General features: G+C 57.3%; 1 protein-coding gene across 1 annotated transcript in view; it reads left to right on the top strand.

Moving 5' to 3' along the window:
* HMCN2 (hemicentin 2) overlaps nt 1-21,650 on the top strand; it is a 149,289-nt gene that overhangs the window by 94,457 nt on the left and 33,182 nt on the right. The window contains exons 46-67 of the mRNA XM_060299922.2: nt 512-679; nt 1,836-1,949; nt 2,382-2,468; nt 3,173-3,364; nt 4,216-4,389; nt 4,514-4,627; nt 5,064-5,206; nt 5,565-5,715; nt 6,570-6,788; nt 8,405-8,518; nt 8,921-9,108; nt 9,737-9,833; nt 10,605-10,766; nt 10,940-11,053; nt 12,026-12,228; nt 12,939-13,020; nt 14,604-14,735; nt 17,447-17,590; nt 17,679-17,838; nt 17,927-18,051; nt 18,511-18,694; nt 21,125-21,222. Of these exons, the coding sequence (XP_060155905.1) occupies nt 512-679; nt 1,836-1,949; nt 2,382-2,468; nt 3,173-3,364; nt 4,216-4,389; nt 4,514-4,627; nt 5,064-5,206; nt 5,565-5,715; nt 6,570-6,788; nt 8,405-8,518; nt 8,921-9,108; nt 9,737-9,833; nt 10,605-10,766; nt 10,940-11,053; nt 12,026-12,228; nt 12,939-13,020; nt 14,604-14,735; nt 17,447-17,590; nt 17,679-17,838; nt 17,927-18,051; nt 18,511-18,694; nt 21,125-21,222 (3,165 nt within the window). The remainder of the gene's footprint in view (nt 1-511; nt 680-1,835; nt 1,950-2,381; nt 2,469-3,172; nt 3,365-4,215; nt 4,390-4,513; nt 4,628-5,063; nt 5,207-5,564; nt 5,716-6,569; nt 6,789-8,404; nt 8,519-8,920; nt 9,109-9,736; nt 9,834-10,604; nt 10,767-10,939; nt 11,054-12,025; nt 12,229-12,938; nt 13,021-14,603; nt 14,736-17,446; nt 17,591-17,678; nt 17,839-17,926; nt 18,052-18,510; nt 18,695-21,124; nt 21,223-21,650) is intronic.

Here is a 21,650-nt window from a genome sequence, read left to right as displayed (position 1 = left end):
GGGTGGAGGCAGGGAGTGGAGAGAGACAAGGAGGGAGAGGTGGGCAGGGGTCCTTTAGGGAGGACCCTCTCATGTCTCCATCATTGCTGGGATCCCCAGCCTCGCCCACCTATCCCTGCCTGATAGGGCGTGGCTTCCTTTCTGAATGGAACTCTGCTCTGTGGGTTTAGGGACCCATCTGGTGTTCCCCTTTGCTCTAACTCCCATCTCGTTTGCTCAGTCTTTGCTCCGTGCCAGGCTGTGTGCTGAGCGCTCTACACATGTCCTTGTCGAATTCTCCTGGCATTCCAACGAGGGGTCGGGGAAACTGGGGCCCAAGCCTGTTACCAAAGCCCAGCCCGTGGCCATCACTCACGCCCTTCGGTGGGAGCAGCTCTGATCTTGTCGCTTCTGCTCCTCAGGCTTCCCTGACTGGGAGGCGGGGGTCCTCGGCGAGGGCATTGGTGGGGAGACAAGCAGGAGCGTACAGCCCCCATCTGCATCCTGAATGTGGCTTCTTCTCTGTGTCTAGTGCCCCCAGAGCTCATTGGAGACTTGGACCCACTGACCAATGTCACGGCTGTGTTGCACAGCCCCTTGACGCTGCTCTGTCAAGCCACAGGCATCCCGCCTCCAGGGGTCCTCTGGTTCCGAGGGGAGGAACCCATCAGCCCCGGGGAGGACACCTACCTCTTGGCAGGTAAGGTGCTGGTCAGGGGAGTATCTGGTTATCGGGTCTGGCCCTCTACCTCTGTCCATCACATGCCTGTGACCTCTGATCCTGCACTGCCAGGCTTGGCTGGGATAACCGTTTTAGCTGTTGGTCCCCTGAGAGTGCACCCAAAAACACTGGTCAGGTGAGGTGCTCCAGGGGAAAAAAATCAGATTTAAATAAGTTTGGAAAAGGCTTCCTGTTCTGCTCTCCTGGAGACTCACAGTGACCATCTGTATAGTCAAGGTTCTGATAAGTCCTGCGGAAAAAAATTCTCACGGCACCTATGAAACATAGCATGGAATGGTAACGAACTTTGGGAAATGCTGATCTAAGCACTTTCTCCTTTGAATATTCATCTTCCTCACAGAGTTGGTTTGTGATGGTTCTTGCTGGAATACAAATGGGGCAACTGAGGCCCAAGAGGCAATGTCCCATCAGAATCTTTCAGGGACTTCCAGGCCCCCTGAAGCTTAGCCTCAGTGACCCGTCAGTTGTTCCATGCAGCCAAAGCTGGGATGGTAAATAAGTTTCCCCTTGTGCACCACTTCTGAGCACTTGGTGGGGGCCGCCAGATTCAGTGTGATGATATGAATTCAGAGACTGCATCTGGGCCCAGCAGAAAGGAGAGTGGCGATCAATTAGTGATGTCTGCCCTGGGTGCAAGAACAGCAGTGATGATGTGTATCTACCTTCCTTGGGCTGGCCTTAGGAGATCCTTGCATTCCTCTGAGAGGAGCTGGTTCACCTCTGAGAGGTCCTTGGGAGAAGGTGGCCTTTTACCAGGTCCATCAGAGTCGAATGAGGATTGTGATCTGAGCCAGGACTACATAAACCATTGCTGTCCTTTTAGCCCCAGCCAACCCACAGAAGAGAGGGTAGCCAGGTGACAGATCCTTCTTACTAGAACAGGGTCCTCAAGTTTACCCTGGTGTAGGTCTAATGTCCAGGGGGCTCCATCTATCTGTTTGCCCTCCTGGGCCTCAGTTTACCCGTCTGAGGAATGGAACATTGTGGGAGGCAGATACCTATACCTCTAAACATAATGCCTGGCATGCTCCTCTTCCTGGCGGGCAACCTGGGCTCAGCTTGGGACGGAAGGCTGCTCATAGCTGTGCGTGGAGCCCACTCCCCCCCTCCCCAGGTGGCTGGATGCTGAAGATGACCCGGGCCCAGGAGCGAGACAGAGGCCTCTACTCGTGCCTGGCAAGCAACGAGGCTGGGGAGGTGCGGAGGAACTTCAGCGTGGAGGTCCTGGGTATGTCACCACCCCATTCTCGTGGGCACCCACCAATCCTTTCCCTCCGGCCTGGGAGCTTCTGGAGGTGGGGTCTGGCACCGGCAGGAGGGAGAAGCCAAGCCTTGTTTTCTTTGCCTCATCAGCAACCTCTTCTCTGAGGCTGCCATAGAACTTTCCAGAAACAGCTGGAACTAACCCCAGATGAAAGGGGGAAAAGATTTTCAATACCACCCAACTGCCTTCCTCTGATCAGAGCCTTCTCCCAGAGGCACTGGTACTTCCCTCAGCCAGCTGCTGAGGGTTAGGGTTGGGGCTTAGTAAACTCACAGCCCCATGGAGGCAGGCGTGAGGGGATGGGGAAATGGAAGAGAGGTACCATGGGCTCTTAGCTTCCTGCTCCGTGGTTGTTCAGCGTGGTCAGTTAGTGTCTGTCTTCCCTGCTTCTCCCAGTTCCTCCCAGTATCGAGAACGAGGACCTGGAGGAGGCAATCAAGGTTCCCGAGGGGCAGACGGCTCACCTGACGTGCAATGTCACAGGTAAGGGACACACGCAGTGAACTGGAAGAAGGGTGAGAGGCAGCTCTGAGAAGCAGGGGGACCCCGGAGATCTGGGCTGCCTGCCCCCAGCCCTACTGCTCCCCACGGAGGGTCTCTCACCATCTTGGCCTTTGCACTCTTTGTGCCTCTGCCCCAAACACTCTTCCCTACTCATCTGACTACAGAGCTCAGCTTCCAGGACCCTCCACAAGGAGTCCTTGGCCGACCCTCTGGGCCCATGGGCTCCTACAGGTCCCAGTACTCCCCTATCCCAGCACTGACCACACTGGACCATAGTGGCCTTGTGATACCTGTGTACCCCAGCCAAGCTCTGAGCTCCTTGAGGACCAAGGGCTGCCTTGTCACCATGGTTCCCCCAGTGCCCAGCAGAGTAGGCTCCCATTAATGCTTGTGGGCTGGGAGAGATGGATGGATGGATGGATGGGTGGATGGATGGAAGGGATAACTTGCCTTTCTGTCCTGCCTGTCTGTACCAAGCCATTCCTGCCCACAACCTGGGTAAGGAAAAGGCAATCAAACCACATAGGAAAGGGCCCAGGCCAGGCCTGGTGGCTGCTTCTGTGTCTTGCCCTGTTACATGGGCCTCTGGACTAAGGTGGAGAATGGATGTCCCCTAACCCATCTTGGAGCAGCCTCTGACCTCTTGTTTGGAGCATTTCACTTGCCTCTCCCTCTGCATACAGGCCACCCACAGCCCAAGGTCACATGGTTCAAAGATGGCAGGCCCCTGGCTGGCGGAGATGCCCACCGCATCTCTCCAGATGGAGCCCTCCTGCAGGTCCTCCAGGCCAACCTGTCTAGTGCAGGCCACTACTCCTGTATCGCGGCCAACGCCATAGGAGAGAAGACCAAACATTTCCAGCTTAGCGTCCTGGGTAAGTGCTAAGCATCTTCTGGCCGCCATCGGTGCCGGCAGGCTGGTACCAAGGTGACCAGCTCCTTACAGACAGCTTCCCACAAAGCACTTTACTATTTTTTCTTCCACGTCAACAACAACAACAATAATAATAACAGCCCTATAGGCTGAACCTCTACCATGGGCCAGGCGTTTGGACAGGCCTGATTAGTTGAATCTTTTCAACAACCCTAGGAGGTGGGAGATGTGCTTGTCCCCATGTCAACAATGAAGCCCTGAGGCTTAGAGAGGTGATAAGACTCCAGGCCCCAGGGTCGGGGCTCACACCCAGGCAGGCAGTCTCCCAAGGGCCGTCAGCATGAACTGTCTCGTTAGGAGAAACAGGGGTCTAGAAGTTGAGAGGAGCACAGATCTGTTTCTTAAAATGCTGTTGGTAAAAGGGAGGGTCCCCAGCGAGAGCTGAGAGAGAAAACTTGGAGACCAATGAAAGCAGAGCTATTCTACCCAGCAGGGAGTGAAACTCCATCCCCACCTCTGCTCAGAAAGTGGTAACATTTGGAACCACAAACAGAATTGAGAAGGCTCTGGTTAAGTGAGCAGATTCTGGATGTTAAGAGACTACTGGGGAAATTGAGGCACAACTGACCAGCTTCCCCTATGGTGTTGCTTAGTGATGGGGAGCCTGGGCTCTGGGTCGCCCAGGCCTGAATTCAAGCGTGGCCACACGATGCGTGGTTCCTCTGAGCCTCAGTTTCCCCTCGGTGCGATGCAAGTAGCAAAAGCCAAGCACCAGGGTCTGAGGCTCTCCTGGGTCCTTGGGCCCAGGGTGGGGGATCTCCGTTCACGAGCACACTCCCTGCCCCACCGCAGTGGTTCCCACCATCCTGGGAGTGAGCGAGGACGGTGCTGACGAGGAGGTGGCCGTGACCATCAACAACCCCGTCTCCCTGATCTGCGAGGCGCTGGCCTTTCCCTCCCCCACCATCACCTGGATGAAGGATGGGGCCCCGTTTGAGGGCTTGAACAACGTCCAGCTGCTCCCAGGTGATGCCCTCGGGGTGGAGAGGAGGGAAACAGGGGGCAGGTGACGCGTCATCGGGCTGGGTCAGAGGAAGGGAGCCTAAGTGAATGCCTGGGGGTGGCCCGCTGCCCCCCGCCCCCCAAGCAGGCACCCACGGGCTGCAGATCCTGAACGCCCAGAAGGAAGACGCGGGCCAGTACACCTGCGTGGTCACCAATGAGCTTGGCGAGGCCATGAAGAACTACCACGTAGAAGTCCTCAGTGAGTCAGGGACCCTCCAGGGCACCAGTCGGGTGCCCTCTGATGGTCACTGGCCAGCCAGGGCCGGCTCAGTCATTTTAGGGCCGAGGACCTAGGAGGAGGGAACCAGTGAGCTAGGACTTGGGCCACGTGGACGCCCAGAGCCACGCCAGTCCTGGCTTCCTTCTGCCACTCACACTGTGGTACAACCAGAGACCCCACAACTTGAGACCTGGTACCCCCAAGAGAGCTCCCAGAGGTCACCCCAGGAATCCCCCCACCTCAGACCTGACCTGTCTCGTAACCATCTCTCCCCAGGAGCGGGTGGGTTTCCAGAGTCCCTCCACTCTCAGAGAGCCAACACCCCGTTTCTGGGACAGACCCGGGGCCAGGGGGAGCGCAGGGTCTCAGCACCTCTTCTGCGGGCCTGCTCCTCAGACTGCTTTGTGGTTTTCAGTTCCCCCTTCCATCTCCAAAGATGACCCCTCCGGGGAGGTCGTCGTGAAGGAAGTGAAGTCCAAGGTCAATAGTACCTTGACCCTGGAGTGCGAGTGCTGGGCCACGCCCCCACCCACCATCAGCTGGTACAAAGACGGACGGGTGAGCCCGGGACACCCTGGCGGCCTCAGGCTCTCAGTCTGGTCCCCCTCGTCTGCTTGGAAGCTTCCAGAAAAGGCAGTCAAGGCATCAGGCCCCAGAGCTGGCCTGGGCCCCACCCCACCCTTTGTATTTTAATAAGAAATTCAACTCTTTATAGGAAACAAGTCTCATGAACATTAAACCCTCGCTGAATTCTCTTCTAATTTTTAAGTTGTATGGATTTGGTGTTACAAAATTGTCGGGATGTTCTTATCACTTTATGTTGTATTCCAAAAATTGTGTGAAAATAGAAGTACACTCGGCTGGGGGCTTTCTGCCCCTCATTTCTGATGTCTGTTTCCCCTCTTTCCACCCTCAGCCCGTGACCCCCAACCAGCGTGTCCACATCCTTGGTGAAGGACAGCTACTCCAGATCCAGCCCACGCAGGTCTCGGATTCTGGGCGATACGTGTGCATGGCCACCAATGTGGTTGGCGAGGATGACCAGGACTTCAACGTGCTCATCCAGGGTGTGTAGGGCCACAGGGAGGGGTGGGGCGTGGGCCAGTAGGACTGCGAGGCCACATGGCTGGGGGTGGGGAGTGTCAGTGCTTCTGGGGTGGCCTGGTAGGAGGGCTCTGTTCTTATCGCTGTCTGTATGTGTGGCCCCCAAGCCCCCAGCCTGGGCTCTTTCATGAACTGACCTTGTGACAAGGACATTGTTGCCCCCCAGGCCTTGGTTTTACCTTTGTAAAATGTGGGTGATCAAATCAGGTGACCTTGAGGGCTCCCCCAGTTCAAAAAGCCAGTGATGAGGGGCCTCTGTGCTCCAAGGCATACACTCTGGCTAACGCTTAGAATCTGGCATTCTCCTCTGAGAAATACCAGCGTGTCACAAGACTGAGTCCACTAGACACGAGCTCCAGAGAGAGGAAACTTATCCTAGTGCCCAGCATAGTAGTTGCTCAGTAAACACTGGTTGAAGCAGTGAGTGAATTTTAAAACTGCCTTGGGGCTTCCCTGGTGGCACAGTGGTTGAGAGTCTGCCTGCCGATGCAGGGGACACTGGTTCGTGCCCCGGTCCAGGAAGATCCCACTTGCCGCGGAGCGGCTGGGCCTGTGAGCCATGGCCGCTGAGCCTGCGCGTCCGGAGCCTGTGCTCCGCAATGGGAGAGGCCACAACAGTGAGAGGCCCGTACCGCAAAACAAACAAACAAACAAACAAAACAAACAAACAAACAAACAAAAACTGCCTTGACTGAAGGATTTGGCTCAAACAGTGGAATTTCTGTGCCTGGGGAGGGGCTGGGACAGGAATCTCTTTGAGCGGTTCATCCCCGTCCCTCAGCTATGGGTCCTAATGGCTTTGTCCCCCACTCCCCAGTACCCCCCATGTTCCAGAAGGTGGGAGATGCCGGTGCAGCCTTTGAGACCCTGTCCCGAGAGGAAGAGGCCCAGGGTGGGGTGACGGAATACCGGGAGATCGTGGAGAACAACCCCGCCTACCTGTACTGTGACACCAACGCGGTCCCACCCCCGGAGCTCACCTGGTACAGGGAAGACCAGCCCCTCTCGGCCACAGATGGGGTGTCTGTTCTGCAAGGTAGGCCAGGGCTGCAGAAAGAAGCAGGGCATTTGCAGGCAGGCACCAGGGTCACACCCACATCAGAGCTGGTCTCCTCTGCCTTTCTGTAAGTCCTTGAGCTCTCCTGTGTGCTGCTTGCTGTGTGACCCCGGGCAGGGCACGTGACCACTCTGGACCTTAGCTGCCTTTTGTAAACCGGGGCTAGAAGTTCTTTACCAGTTTGAAGGCTAGAATGGGGTCCCTTTCTGCCTCTGGTTTTTAGAACAGAGGTTCTCATCTCGGCCGTGCCCACCTCTGGGCTTCAACATCTGTAATGTCCTGGCCCCTTTCTCTGGAGGTGTGGCTGGTTCCTTTATTAAGACCTTGTGACCCCAAATGCTGAAGAATCTCTCCCTGGGCTCTGATGACCACCCAGAGTCCAAGCTCATGGCTTATGTGACCTTTTAAATTTCTTCTTAAAACTCTAAATATTTCTTTAAGGTTATTTAATTTTTGTAAACAACTGCTTTATTTCAGAATAGTTTTTTGTGGATGACTTTGAATTAAAAGGCTCCGGGGATGGGACTTAGAAATGCCTCGCTTCCCTAGGGTGGCCCACGACTGGGAGGTATTCGAGACACAGAGCCCGGATGGGGTCCTGCCGGGTCCTGCCGGGTCCTGCCAGGCTTGGGCCAGTTGTGGCGCTGTCCAGCAGAGGGGGATGATGTGGGCTGCAGGATGAACAGGGTCATTCCAGGGTTTGTACTTTGGTACTTGCAGAAGAAGGTTGCCCCTTGGAGATCTGGGAGAGGCAATGCTTACGGAAAGCTCGATTGACCTTTAACCTGGCACTGCCCTCTGACCTAGGGATGCAGTGAGCTCAGTCACATGCTGATTGGCCTCTGATCTTGGCCACTGACCCCTAATCCTGGGTACACAGTGGTCACAGTCACAGCTGACTTTAATTCTGGCCCTGATCACAGATTAACCTCATGTATCGAGTGACCCCTCCCCCAGCCGTGGCCGCTGCCTCCCCAAATCCCGGGTACTGTCTCCTGGCTCTGCACATAGTGAGCCCCTGGTTCTAACCCTGCTCACAGCCCACCACATCCTGGGTCAGAGATCCCCCAACCCAGAGTCCTGAGCACACAGCGACCCTAGCCCAGCTTCCACTAGAGACCAGCTCCAATCCCACAGATGCCAGGCTCTGGCCCTGGCTGGCTCTTGTGCACAGAGGGTCCCAGGTGCTGCACCCCAATTGCCCCCACGCCCAACCACTGCCGCCTCCTGAGAGCCTCTGCCGACACGTGCCAAGCTCTCTGCCCTTCCCTCTGCCTTCGGTGAGGAGCTGGGCTCAGCACTGCTGGGCACTCTTTTTGGGAGCCTCAGTTTTTCCATCTGTAAGATGGGAGTAGTAACAGCACACGGAGTCAGAGGCCAGGGAAATGCTCAGCCCAGGGCCTGGCACAGAGTAAGCTGCCACTGCGCTTTATTTGATCCCCTTGACCCGTGACCTGAGCAGAGCAGGCGATTCTCTGCGTTTCACAGATGAGGTGGGGGAGCGGGAGTGGCCGGGGGGGAAGTGATGTGTCCCAGGTCCCCTCCAGGGGGAAGAGCGGGTTTCCTCGCCCTGGCTCAGGCCTCTGTCCCCGCAGGAGGCCGGGTCCTGCAGATACCCCTGGTGCGTGCGGAAGATGCCGGGAGGTACTCTTGCAAGGCCTCCAATGAGGTGGGCGCGGACTGGCTGCACTACCAGCTGCTGGTGTTGAGTGAGTGGCCTGACCTGGGGGCGGGCGGGCGCGGCGTGGTCTCATGGCTACAGGTCCCATGAGGGGCCCCCTCCCAAAGGGGGTCCAAGTAGAGAGCATGTTCAGTCCTACTGTACTCGGAGGTTGGTACGGTAGGGGTTACGAGCTTGGGCTCTGAAACCAGACAGGACTGGATTCAAATGTGAGCTGCTTCCTAGCTGTGTGACCTTGAGCAAATCACAGCCCTCTCTGTGCCCCAGATTCCTTAGCTGGGGCAGGGCCTGGGAGCGCTTGGTGGGCAGGGTTCAAGGAGCCCCAGCCAGTGCCCGGCACCCAGTGGTGTTCTTGCCTCGACGCCCGCCCCCCCAGGGACCTTTCCCAGGGAGGCTGCCCGCTCTTCACCCTCTTCTCCCCCCGACCCAGCCCCACCTGTGATCCCGGGTGCCACAGAGGAGCTGGTGGAGGAGGTGACTGTCAACGCCAGCAGCACCGTCAGCCTACAGTGCCCGGCCCTGGGCAACCCTGTGCCCACCATCTCGTGGCTCCAGAACGGGCTGCCTTTCTCCCCAAGCCCGTGGCTGCAGGTCCTGGAGGACGGGCAAGTGTTGCAGGTCAGGGCGACCCCCGGCTTGGGCTGAAGGCAGCGGCTGCTGTGACGCAGTGCTGCTTGTCTGAGGACCGATGAGCTGACCACTCTCTGGGCCAAATGAGGCTCTTTACCTGAAACCACGTTGGAGCCCCTGGGATTTAATTCAGCCCACCAGATAATCGTATGTGAGCAGCCTTGCTGGGCTACGCATGGCACCTGAAAAGGACGCACAGGCGTGCCACACTTGGAGCCCAGCACGGCACAGGGCAGCCTTCCTCGGGAATGCCATTGGACGCTTACAGAGCTGTGTCCAGCACCTAGGACCTCGGGCAGCTCCTCGGCCACCCAGTGTCCAGACACAGCCCCACGGCACCCCTGGAGTCCAACACAGCACACAGCACCCTCCTCGGGGCTGGGGGAGGGGACTGTTGTCACCATCTAGTTTACTACAGGGAATCATCTGTCTGCTTCGCATGCCCCCAGGTGTCACAGAAAGCCCTAGATGGCTGTGGGGTGAGCCCCTAAACATTGCTCCGTGTAGGCAAAGGTGGTCTTCCTGGTCCCTGCCGTGCCTGGAATGGGTGGGAGGAACCCTCACACTAGTTCCCGGTGGGACCCAGAGCCATCCGGCCGGTGGCATGCGCCCACAGGTGTCCACGGCAGAGGTGGCTGACGCTGCCAGCTACATGTGTGTGGCCGAGAACCCGGCGGGCTCCGCGGAGAAGCTCTTCACCCTCAGGGTGCAAGGTGAGCTGGGCTGAGCAGGAAAGCCCCTGGGTTCCCCAGCTGAGGAGGGGCTGGTGCTCTGGGTCTGCCCCACGCGCTCCGAGGACTCACCGTGCGGGCAGACACGGCGCCTCGGTCCTTCCAGTGTCCTGGGCTCTGGGCCAGTGCCAGCCGTACCCCAGGAGCGCATGTGGGGGACCCTGATCGCTAGATAATTTTAAGCAGCTTCGGGGGCTGCCAGAAGAATGGATCTTCTGAGGCCTTACAGCACCATGATTGCACATTTGCTGTGTACCTGGCGTGGGGCTGAGTACTTTCCCCGGACTCATAGCTGAGAGGTTAGCCCAATTTTAGGGCTGTGGAAACAGACTCAGAGATGTCACCCAGTGGGGGTCTCCCCGCCCTGGAGTCGGTCGGCCCTCTCCACCTCTGCATTCTCGTGACACATATACACCTCAGTGGCCATGAGCTCTGCCTCCAGATGTGGGGCAGCTGTGGCCTCGGGGCGGAGGGATGATGGTATTACTCAAGGTCTAGGACTCAAACCTGAACTGATATTCTGGCTCTGCCACTGAGCAGCTGAGTGACCTTGGAAAAGTGACTCTCCCTCTCTGATCTCTAAGCCCCCGTGTTCGCATCTGTAAGATGGTTATGACAGATAGGAGCTGCTGCACAGTGAGGTTTGAAGCTCCAGGAGCTAGTGAAGGCCCTGTGTCTCACTCTGTGGCCGTCCGCTCCCTGCCGGTATGCGTCGTCACGTGTCTTTCTTTATCCTGGTGGCCGCGGGGACAGTCCCACCACGAATCGCGGGTCTGAACTCGGAGCAGGTCACCGCCATCCTCAACAGCAGCGTCTCCTTCCCATGCGAGGTCCGCGCTCACCCGAGCCCTGAAGTCACGTGGTACAAGGACAGCCGGGCCCTCTCCATGGGAGAAGAAGTCTTCCTCCTGCCTGGTGAGTAAACTGAGGCTGGGGACCCAGCTCTGAGGCTCTGTGGGAAAGCAGAGCTGCCTCCCCAAACCTGGGACGGGACTGGATGTCGGGGAGGGCTTCAGGGCTGTGGGCGTGGGGGCTGGGGGCTGGGGCCTGTTCGCTGGTACCAGGGGCATCTCCCCCGCCCCTGGCAGGCACCCACACGCTGCAGCTGTCTCGGGCACAGCCGTCGGACTCCGGAATGTACATGTGTGAGGCCCTCAATGCCGCCGGTCGGGACCAAAAGCTGGTGCAGCTTAGCGTGCTGGGTATGTCCTGTCTGTCCCCCCACCTGCACTGTCCCCCACTCCTTCAATCAGCCCTCACACCCTCAGACAGCACAGCCAGGAGAGAGGCAGCTGGCCCTGGGGGAGCCTGGGATGCCCTGTGCCCTCTGCTGCAGTGGTATCAGGGGAGCGTGGTGGTTAAGATCCTAGATTTTAGCGTTTGGACATGCTTGGGTTTGAAACTCAGCTGTCCACTTATTTGCTCTGTGACCTTGGGCAAGTCACTTCCCCTCCCTGAGCCTTGGGTCTCTCAGCTGTAAGGTGATGGTTGGTATAAGGGTAAGATGATGGTATGTGAGCCCTTAGCCCAGTGCCTGGTGCCCCGTGAGCTGTGAAGCTGAGGAGGGGACAGCAGGATAACAGCCAGAGCTGGCCCAGGAAGGGCCCTTCCCAAGCCTGATGGATCACGAAGTTCTCCGCATGGTACCTTCTGGGGGGCTTCTGGTCTTCTGAATCCTCTTGGGGAAAAGCTGGCCCAAGATGTCATGAGCCAGCACTCCCTGGAGGGTTCTTTCAAGCCCTGGGGCAGGTTCATTCATCTGTGCCTGTTCACCTACTGTGCGCCCGGCACCGTGCCAGGTCTTGTGGGCTCACAGCTGGGGTGGGAGCTTCTGCACTGGTTTGCTGGAGGGACATGGGCCTGTGGACCCGCATGGAGGGCCCTAACCTAGCTGGGGCCTGCCCTGCGTAGGAAAGAGCCTAGGAGGTTGTCATAGCATCTCCCCCGACTGGGAGGCTGAACCCAGAGAGGGCAAGAGGCTTTTCCCAGGTCACCCAGCGGGCCCTTGGCATGCTGGCCTGGCTTCTCTTCTTCCAGCTCCCTGGGTCTGTGCCATCCCCTGCGGCGGGGTCCACTGCGTGACCTTGTCTCTCCATAGGCTGTTAGCCTGCGGCTGGGGCCAGGGGGGACACGGGGAAGGCCGCGCCCCTCACTCAGCTCATCTCCTTCCCCAGTTCCCCCAACCTTCAGGCAGGCTTCCAGTGGCCCCCAGGGTGTGGTCCTGGTGAAGGCGGGGGACAAGGCCGTCCTGAGCTGCGAGGCAGACTCACTTCCCGAGCCAACCGTGACCTGGCACAAGGACGGGCAGCCCCTGGTCCTGGCACAGAGGACCCAAGCTCTGCTGGGTGGGCAGAGGCTGGAGATCCAGGACACCCAGGTGAGATGTCTGGTGGTGCGGGCAGCCGCGGGAAGCCCTGGGAATGTCACCTCCTGGTCCTGGGGAGCCGAGGGTGGGCATGGGGGGCAGCTGGATGGCAAGATGGGGGGGCTGCTGCCTCCTTGGCCTGCAGGATCCCAATCCAAGATGATGAGCAGCGTCCGGGGTGGGAGACGTGGGAAGAGCACGGGGCCCCAGATCGGGCTCCACACTGACTCACAGAATCACTTGGAGCAGATCCGCCTGCCTGTTGCCCCAGAATCCAGAAGCCTTTGCAGGCCCCTCTGGTTGTGACTCCCCGGGAGTCTGTTCCACCTGCCCACGCCCCTCCCTGGGATGGATTAGACACTCACAAGTGTTCTCTGGATGAACATTTGCTGCTCCTCTCGAACTGCACCTGGGTTCCGTCTCCTGACTCAGCGGCATCCCCACAGTGAGGGAACCTTCTCCTCCAGGCTCCACAGACAGACATGCAGCCCCAGGGAAGGGTGGGGTCTGCATCCTGTGCACTCACCTTCCATCGGCCCTCCTGCATCTTAAGGCTCTTGGGAAAGGCCAGAGGGTCCCATCTCCCCTTTGGCTTCCCAGGCAGGACCGGCATATTTGGGGAGTCCCTGCTGTGGAAGGTTCTGGGACCTGGATGTTTTGGGGGAGCCGTAGGTATCCCCACGGCAGCCGCACACTGTCTTCATGTGCTCTCTCCGTCCCAGGTGTCGGATAAAGGTTTATACAGCTGTAGAGTCCACAATACAGCCGGGGAGGCCGTGCGGACCTTCATCCTCACGGTCCAGGGTAAGCCGGGCACCAGGCTGCCAGCGTCGCTGCGGTACCCCTAGCAGCACAGGGAGTTGCCAAGGATGGGAAGGGCCACAGCTGGAAAGGGAAGGTGTGGCTGAGTGTTTAGGGCACAAGATCTGGAATTGAAAAGACCAGGATCCGAATAGGACTCTGCCAATGACTTGCTCTGTGGGACTCAGTAGAGTGACTTTACCCCTTTGAGTCTCAGCTTTATATTCAGTGAAAGGAGCTAAACGTGGTACCTGCCTGTGTGGCACCCAGGAAGTGCTCCATCTGTGGTCTGCCATGACTGTGTCTAGAAAGTGCTGGGCCCGGGGCCCGGCGTGGAAGCACTGGGACAGGAGCCCTAAGAGATCAGACCCTCAGAGTGCAGGGGCCATGTCACCCCCGCCTGAGCCCTGAGCTACCTGCCCCAGCAGCCCAAGAATGGAACATAGATGGCATTTCATTGGGTGTAGCTCAAGCTGGGGATGAGGGAGAGCCTGTTGGAGCTGCCTAGGGAAGCAAGGGATGAAGGCTTGGCCAGATTTCCTCAGGATCAGCTATTGTGTCGGTTAGGGAATAGACTCAGCTGGGTAACAAAAAGACCCCAAAATACAGTGCATCAAGTAAGAGAGACATTTACCTCTGTCATCCAAAAGCCCAGAGGTGAGTGTCTAGGCTGGAGGGTAGATCTGTACCTACCAAGTGGTAATTTAGGGACCAGGATCCTTCCATCCTGTTGATCTCCCATCCCCTGGGGGTTGTCCCTGTCCATGTCGCATCCTGTCCCAGCCCACGAAGCAGAAATGAGCAGACGTAGAGGGCAAGCATTTTTATTTTAAGTGGGTGATGCAGAAGTTGCATCTGTCCCCTGTGCTTGTATCCCATGAGTGAGAACTTTGACAGCTGGCCACAGCAGGCTGCAGGGGAGACTGGGAAATGTAGTTTCTACCTGAGTGACCCCGTGCAAGATGGGATGGACAGCTTGTGGGGACACCAGCTGTCTGCTGCACATGCCAAACCCGGTAGCCTCTCCAAAAGGGGGACAGTGGATGGATTCAACCCTGAGCCATATTGAGTACCAGTGTTGAAAATTATTGACACCAGGTCTGCTGCTCAAAGCCCATAGCTTCTTCTCCTGGTGGCCACCTTAATGAACAGTGGGGAAGGGAGGAATGTCTGGTCCTTGAGGGAGAAGATGTTTCATCCTGAGCACAGCTATCTCTTTTCCACTGGTAGTGGCTACCTGGGATGCACGACTTCATCCTGGCTGAGCAGCAGAGAGTGTTGGGATCAATTAGTGATGTCTACCCTGGCATAGTCTAAGGTCTGCTGGTGCAATAGCCATGAAATTTACCATCCTTGGGCTAAGTGGTCCCCGCCTGGGCTCTGCTTTGTAAATGTTTTGAAATAGCCAGCTGCTGGTTGTATTTACATTTGCGAATAAAACAACTCATATCATCATCAATGGCAAGGCATAAAATGTCAACTCCTAACCACAGGGAAGGGCTTCTCAGGCATCCCTGATCTGCCTGAGAGGAAGGAAGCAGGAGGCAGGGTCTTAGGATTCTGGGAATCTGGCTTCTCTCCTGCAGTGGCCCCAACGTTTGAGAACCCCAAGACGGAGACCGTGAGTCAGGTGGCTGGAAGCCCCCTGGTCCTGAGCTGTGACGTGACTGCAGTCCCTGCACCTAGTGTTACCTGGCTGAAAGACAGAATGCCTGTTGGTGAGTGCATTAGTCCTTATCTTGTTGGCGCCAAGTAGTCCTTTATTTAATGAAATGGCAGTGAAAACAGAAGGGGTAGTTGGTTGTTAACGGTTCTTACTTGGCAAATCAAAAGCTGGCAGTGCCCTGTTGGTCCCACCCCCCCCGATTTGTCTTTCAACCCTGTTGGCCTTGAAATCCCAACGCTGAGGACCATCTGCGCGGGGGCTCAGTGGCTTCTTGTGTTTGTGTCCATAGTCAGCTCCCACGGGACAGAAATGCAGAGTGTGTGCTGAGGGTCTAGCTGACCCGACCGTGGGCCTGGCGTTGGCCCCAAATCTGCTCCTTCTCCAGTAACTCAGCCCCATTCGGCCCAACTGTCGGTCACCCCCATCCAGGCCTTCAGCCTTGCCCCGCTCTCTTCCTCTCCCCCGACCCACCCACCCATCGGTCAGTAGACACCTCGTCTTGTCAACATAAATGCCTCTGGTGCCAGCACTGCTCTCCATCCATAGCCTTTCCCGTTCCAGCCACCACTGTCCACACCCCTGGGTGAGGGCAGCAGCCCCTACACTGGTCTCTCGGGTCTACTCCCTGCCTCCAATGCAGGCTCCACCGGGGCAGAAGGGATCACAAAGTGCAGCTCTGAGTGGGTCAGTTGTCTGTTGAAACTGAAAATCCTTTCGTGCCTGGAGTCCTCAGAACCACAGCCCAGGAGGCCCTTCGGGGCTGGGGCCAGCCCCCCTCTCCCTGCCCTGCTGCGTGCTCCAGACAGACCCAGCTGCTCTTGACTCCTTGCATATGCCTATGTCTGTCTGTCTGTCTCTGTCTTTCTCTCTCTCAGTAACAGCCTTATTGAGATGTAATTCACATACTCTACAATTTACCCAGTAGAAAGCATCTAAATCAATTCTTTTTTGTATGATCACAGACCATCCCCACAATCAACTTTGGAACATTTTTTTTCCAACTGTATATTTTCTTTTTTAAAAAATTGAAGTATAGTTGATTTACAATGTTGTGTAAATTCTGCTGTGTAGCAGTGATTCAGCTTTACATATATTCGTTCTTTTTATAGTCTTTTCCATATGGTTTATCATAGGATATTGAATATAGTTCCCTGTGCTATACAGCAGAACCTTGTTGTTTATCATTTTGGAACATCTTTATCACCCCAAGGGAAATCCCTTACCCATCGCCTTCACTCCCAGCCGCCCCGGCCCTAGGCAGCCACTAACCTACTTTCTGTCTCTATAGACTTGCCCGTTCTGGACAATTCATATAACACGTGGAATCATACAACACGTGACCTCTTGTGACTGGCTGCTTCCACTTAGCATCGTGTCTTCAAGGTTCATCCGTGTTGTAGTATGTGTCAGTTCTTCATTCCTTTTTTAAGTTAATTTTTTTCTTTCTTTTTTGTGGCTGAATGTTCCACTGTGTAGATATATCATGTTCTGTTTATCCGTCCACCAGCTGATGGACATTTGTGTTGTTTCCACCTTTTGGCTATGGTGGATAGGGTGCTGTGAACGTTTGTGTACAAGTGTTTGTGTGGCGTTTGCTGTCCTTCCTCTTTGATATATACCTGGGAGTGGAATTGCTGTGGACCCTGTTCTCTCTCGGCTCCAGCTCTTGGCACACGCTGTTTCCTCCCTGAAATGCTCATCCCAGGCTCCCCGGACCACCTCCACTTTCACCTGACCGATTCAGACTCACCTTCAGGTCTCAGCTGAGACTCACCTCCTCCAGAAGCCTGGCCTGGTCTCTCCATGCTCCGTCAGGGTTTCACAGGGCTGGGCACACAGGATTGTACCTGTGTCGCTGTCTCTGATGTATTTTGAACTCCTTGAGGACAGGGACCATGTTTCACTCATCTTTGATTCCCGAGCTCTCTCGCTGTTGGACACGTAGTAGTTGCTCAATACATTTTGTGTTGAAAGGCTGGCTGGACAGATGAGGATCCGGGGGAGGGCAGACCAATCTGGACTGGTGCAGTTAGAGAAGGCTTTGGGGCAGAGGTGCTGCTGGAGAACACGAAGGGGAGGGATTCTAGGCTGGGGGAGGGGTGCAGCTTGAGCAGAGGCCCAGGGGAAGCCCCACACTGGACTTACGTTGGAGTCAGTGAGTGGCTGGTTCACCTGGATCAGTGCGGGGAGGGAAAGGTTGGAAGGAGGGTGGGAGATGAGGGCTGGGCCTGAGCGTCAACAGGAAGAGGAGCAAGTCCTGGACTCTAAAGGGGGCGGCGGGGGGGCACTTCCCTGACTGTCCAGTGGTTAAGATGCCGAGCTCCCAATGCAGGAGGCATGGGTTCGATCCCTGGTCGGGGAACTAGGATCCTGCCTGCCACATGGCATGGCCAGAAAAATAAATAAAAATTAAAAAATAAAGGGAGTGGGGTCCCTTGGGAAGAAATGTCCCCAGTGAGGGAAGTAGGGAGGGGTTGGTTGTAAGGACCAGAGCAATCAAAGAAGTCCAGGCTGCGGAAGGCCGTGACGTAACTGGCTAGAGGCCCTGCCCACATCTGGGCCCACGTCTGGGCCTCAGTTTCCCTATGAGCATAGGAAAGGGCTGGGTGATTCAAGGGTTCCCAGGGTCTTTCCAGCCTTGTGAGTGTGGGGGTCAGGCGCCCTCTGAGGGAGTCACGAGACTTCTCTGTCTGGGCCCAGGGGTGGCAGCTGGGGCAGTGGGTCTGAGCAGGTGAGGTCCTGCCACACCCCTCCGTCCCACAGAAAGCAGTGTGGCACGTGGTGTGGTCTCCCGGGGGGGCCGCCTCCAGCTGAGTCACTTGCAGCCAGACCAGGCTGGCACCTACACGTGTGTGGCCGAGAATGCCCTGGCGGAGGCCCGCAAGGACTTCGTGGTGGCCGTGCTGGGTACGTCTGCACCCTGCGCCCCCCGTGTCACACCCCCATGCCAGCCCCAGCCACCGCCCCGGGCCTCACCACACCCACTCTGCCACAGTGGCCCCCCGGATCCGAAGCTCGGGCGCCACGCAGGAGCACAGCGTCCTGGAGGGGCAGGGGCTGCGGCTAGACTGCGAGGCCGACGGGCAGCCACCACCCGACGTGGCCTGGCTGAAGGACGGTGGCCCGCTGGGCCAGGGCGCCGGCCCCCACCTCCGGTAAGACCCAGCCTGTGACCTCCCCGCCCCAGGAGGCAAGCCCGCAGGCCCTCACGCACCTGCTCCCGGCTCTCCCTCCCCGGGGCAGGTTCTACCTGGAGGGCAGCTCCCTGGTGCTAAAGGGCCTGAGGGCCTCGGACTCGGGGGCCTACACCTGCGTGGCCCACAACACGGCCGGTGAGGATGCCAGGCTGCACACCGTGAACGTGCTGGGTGAGCAGCTGAGGGGCGAGGAGAGCCGGGCCGCCCCACCGTCCCAGGGCGGCAGCAGCCTGGCCGCCGTGGGGCCTCCACTGGGGCACCTGGAGGGCGGTGCCAGGGCCCGGATATGGGATCCCTGGTGAAGCCCCAGCCGTGCCCACTCTGTGAGCCAGGCCAGCCTGACCTGTCCGGGCCTCTGCCCCATCCTCAGACTAGGGGCACGACTGCGACAGCCCAGGGGCGCAGTGGGGGAGTCGGGATAAAGGAGAGACCCACACCCGCAGGCAGTGGGCTTCATCGTCACCTGGGTTGGGCGCAGGCCTGAGACCCACGTGATGATTGCCACACGATGGCTTCACGTGGCAGAAGTCGAGGTATCGGCGCCACCTCCTGGGACTTCCCTGAGAGGAGCCCGCCTCCCCGCCCAGGCCCCCTCACTGCCCCCGTTTTTCCTCTCTGCCCACCCACCAGTGCCTCCCACCATCGAGCAGGGCGCAGAGGGCGCAGGGACCCTGGTGAGCAGGCCTGGGGAGCTGGTGACCATGGCGTGCCCTGTCCGGGGCTCCCCGCGCATCCACGTGAACTGGCTCAAGGATGGCCTGCCCCTTGCGCTCTCCCAGCGCACCCACCTCCACGGCTCGGGCCGCACCCTCAGGTAAGGGAGTGGCTCCCCTGCCCGCCAGCCAGCGGACGGCAGGCCCCAGATACACTCTTCAGGCAGCTTGGGCTTAAAAGCACGTCTGAATGGTTCTTAGACTAAAAATAACATAAACATACAGAGGTTTCTGATGGGGAGAGTGGGAGATGAAAGGGGCCTCTGCCCTCAGGCTTTCACAGCCCAGTGGGGGAGGTACAGATCCGGGTGATGACATCTGGTGGCACCTAACTCAGCCTGGCCCCAGGTAGAAGAAATCTGGGAAGGCTTCCTGGAAGAAAGTGCCTGAGCAACGTCTTCATGCATTCAGCAGCACTTAACGGGGTGCTTGCTGTTCCAGGTGCAGTTCCAGGTACTGGGCTGGAGCAGTGAGCAAGATGGAGCCTTTGCTCCTGCAGCTTTGGGGAGGGAGGGGAATGGAAAAGAAAGAGATATAAAAGTGACATGTCACAAGGGATGTGTGCTCAGAAGAATAAAGTAGGGTGAGGGGATGGGAGGTGGCAGTGGAGGGTGCTATTTTAGGGTGGCCAGCAGTAGGCACTCAGATGAGGTGACACTTGAGCAGAGATGGAAGGCGATGAGAAGGGGAGGTGAGTGGATTCCATGGCAGGAAGAATTCCATTCCTTCCAGGCAGGAAGAGCATGTTCAAAGGCCCTGCGGTGGGCGTGTGGCTGTGTGTTCTCGAAACAGAGTTGGAGGGTCGGTTATGAAGGGGGAAGTCAGGTGACATAGGGCCTCGTAAGTCCTTCAAAAGACTTGGGCTTTCCTAAGGAGAGAAGGGAAGCCCTGAGAGGGTTTTCAGCAGAGAAGTCACCTCATGGTGTGACTTAAATTTTGTGTATGTGGTAAAAACACATAATAGAAAAGTTACCATTTTAGCCATTTTTAAGTGTACTGTTCAGGGGCATTAAGTACATTCACATTGTTGTGCAACCTTCACCATCTCCAGACCTTTTCATCTCCCCAAACGGAAACTCTGCCCCATCGAACACTAATTCCCCACCCCGCTCCCCAGCCCCTGGCACCCAGCACTGTACTTTCTGTCTGTGAACCTGCCTTATTCTGAGTACCTCAGATAAGTGGAATCATGCAATCGTTGTCCTTCTGTGACTGGTTTATTTCACGCAGCATCATGATTTCATCCATGTTGTACCATGTGTCAAATTTTCCGTCCTAATTTTTAAGGCTGAATAATATCGCCTGGTACGTGTAGAACACGTTATCCTTTCGCCCATCGAGGGCACTTGGTTTGCTTCCACATTTTAGCAGCTGTGAATAATGCTGCTGTGAACACGGGTGTTGGCTTATCTGTTTGAGCTTCTACTTTCATTTCTTTGCGGTTGTGACTTAGGTTTTTAGACGATCCTTCTGGCTGCAGTGTGGACAGCAGACTGTAGGGCCAAGGGCAGAGTGGGAGGGCATTTTAGGGCTGCGGCCACAAGCCAGGTGAGACGTGGTGGGGCCTGGATCAGAGCCACGTGGTGGAAGTGCGGAGAGACGGGGAGGGGTTGAGCAGGGCTCTGGGGTCTCTATCTGGGAACCCGGAAGGCTGAAGTCTGTTTTCTGAGATGGGTCCACAGTGGGAGGGGCAAGTTGAGGGATGAGACCGGTGTTCTGTTCCAACCTGTTGGTTGGAGAGGTTCTTGGACACACAGGGAGGATGGAAGCCAGGCATTTGACACTCCTGTCAGGAGTTTAGGAGGTAGATGTTTGGAGATTGTCAGTGAACAGGTGGTGTTGGAAGCCAGGATGGGCTGCGGGCCCCGGGAAGTGAGTGTGGACTGAGCCTGGGCTGCCAGCGTTAGGGTGGTTATAACAGACGTTTCAGGGTCACTGGGGACGTTGACAGGGGCGGCTCAGGAGGAGTGGTCGGGGCAAAAGGGAGTTTGAGAGACAGTGAGGGTTCAGGCAGTGGAGACAGTGAGTAGAGACGAGTCTGGCGAGTCCTGAAAGCTGAGAGGAATTGTCTAGAAGAAGGGGGTGGGAGTACAGGCTGTCCGGGGGTGGGCCAGTGGAGCTTCCAGAATTTGGGAAGCAGGAAGTCTGGCTGCAGAGTGAGGTGGGCAGAGAAGGCAGCAGGGGTCGGGGGTGAGGTGGGGACTCTCCCTCTCTCCCCTTCCTTCTCTCTGCTTCTCTCTCTCTCCCTCTCTCTCCTTCTCTCCCCCTCTCTCTCTCTCCCTCTCTCTCCTTCTCTCTCCCTCTCTCTCTCTCCCTGTCTCTCTCTCCCTGTCTCTCTCCCTCTCCCCCCTCTCCCTCTCCCCCCTCTCCCCTCTCCCTCTCCCCCTCTCCCCCCTCCCCCTCCCCCTCCCCCTCTCCCCCTCCCCCTCCCCCTCCCTCTCCCCCCCTCTCCCTCCCCTCTCTCTTTCTTCCTGTCTCTCTCTCTCTCACTCTCTCTCTCTCATCCCCCACCCTTTGCTCTCGGGCTTCAGGATTTCCCAGGTGCAGCTGGCAGATTCCGGCATCTTCACCTGTGTGGCTTCGAGCCCAGCGGGCGTGGCCGACAGGAACTTTACCTTGCAGGTGCACGGTACGGAGCAGGGGAGTGGGTTAGCGGGTCCTTCGGCCTTAGGGGCGAGAATCAAGGCTCTTGTCCCCTCCCCTCTGCCCATCTGGGTGAAACCAAGGGTTGGCCCTCAGGGATGTCAGGGCAGGGCAAATACTCAGTCTCTGATTCATTCGGTCACTCATTCATTGATCTCACAAGTAGTTGTTGGACACTAGTGTGTCAGGGCCTTGCCAGGCACTGGAATATGGCAGTGAGCAGAGGTAGCCCTGACACCAGGAAGTCGGTGAGGGAAACAGCTCTGTAAAATTAAAATTCCACGCAACTAGTGATACCAGGGTAAGGAGAGGGTGCCACGGGAGCACAGAGGAGGGCACCTCACCTGGCCTCGGGCATTCAGGGAAGGCTTCCTGGAGGAGGTGAGGTCTAAGCTGAGGACTGAAGATGAGAAG

The sequence above is a fragment of the Globicephala melas genome, chromosome 6, assembly GCF_963455315.2.
Source record: "Globicephala melas chromosome 6, mGloMel1.2, whole genome shotgun sequence".
NCBI classification, from domain to species: Eukaryota; Metazoa; Chordata; class Mammalia; order Artiodactyla; family Delphinidae; genus Globicephala; species Globicephala melas.
The sequence above is the reverse complement of the archived record's forward strand: the minus strand, read 5'-3'. Positions and strand labels throughout refer to the sequence as shown.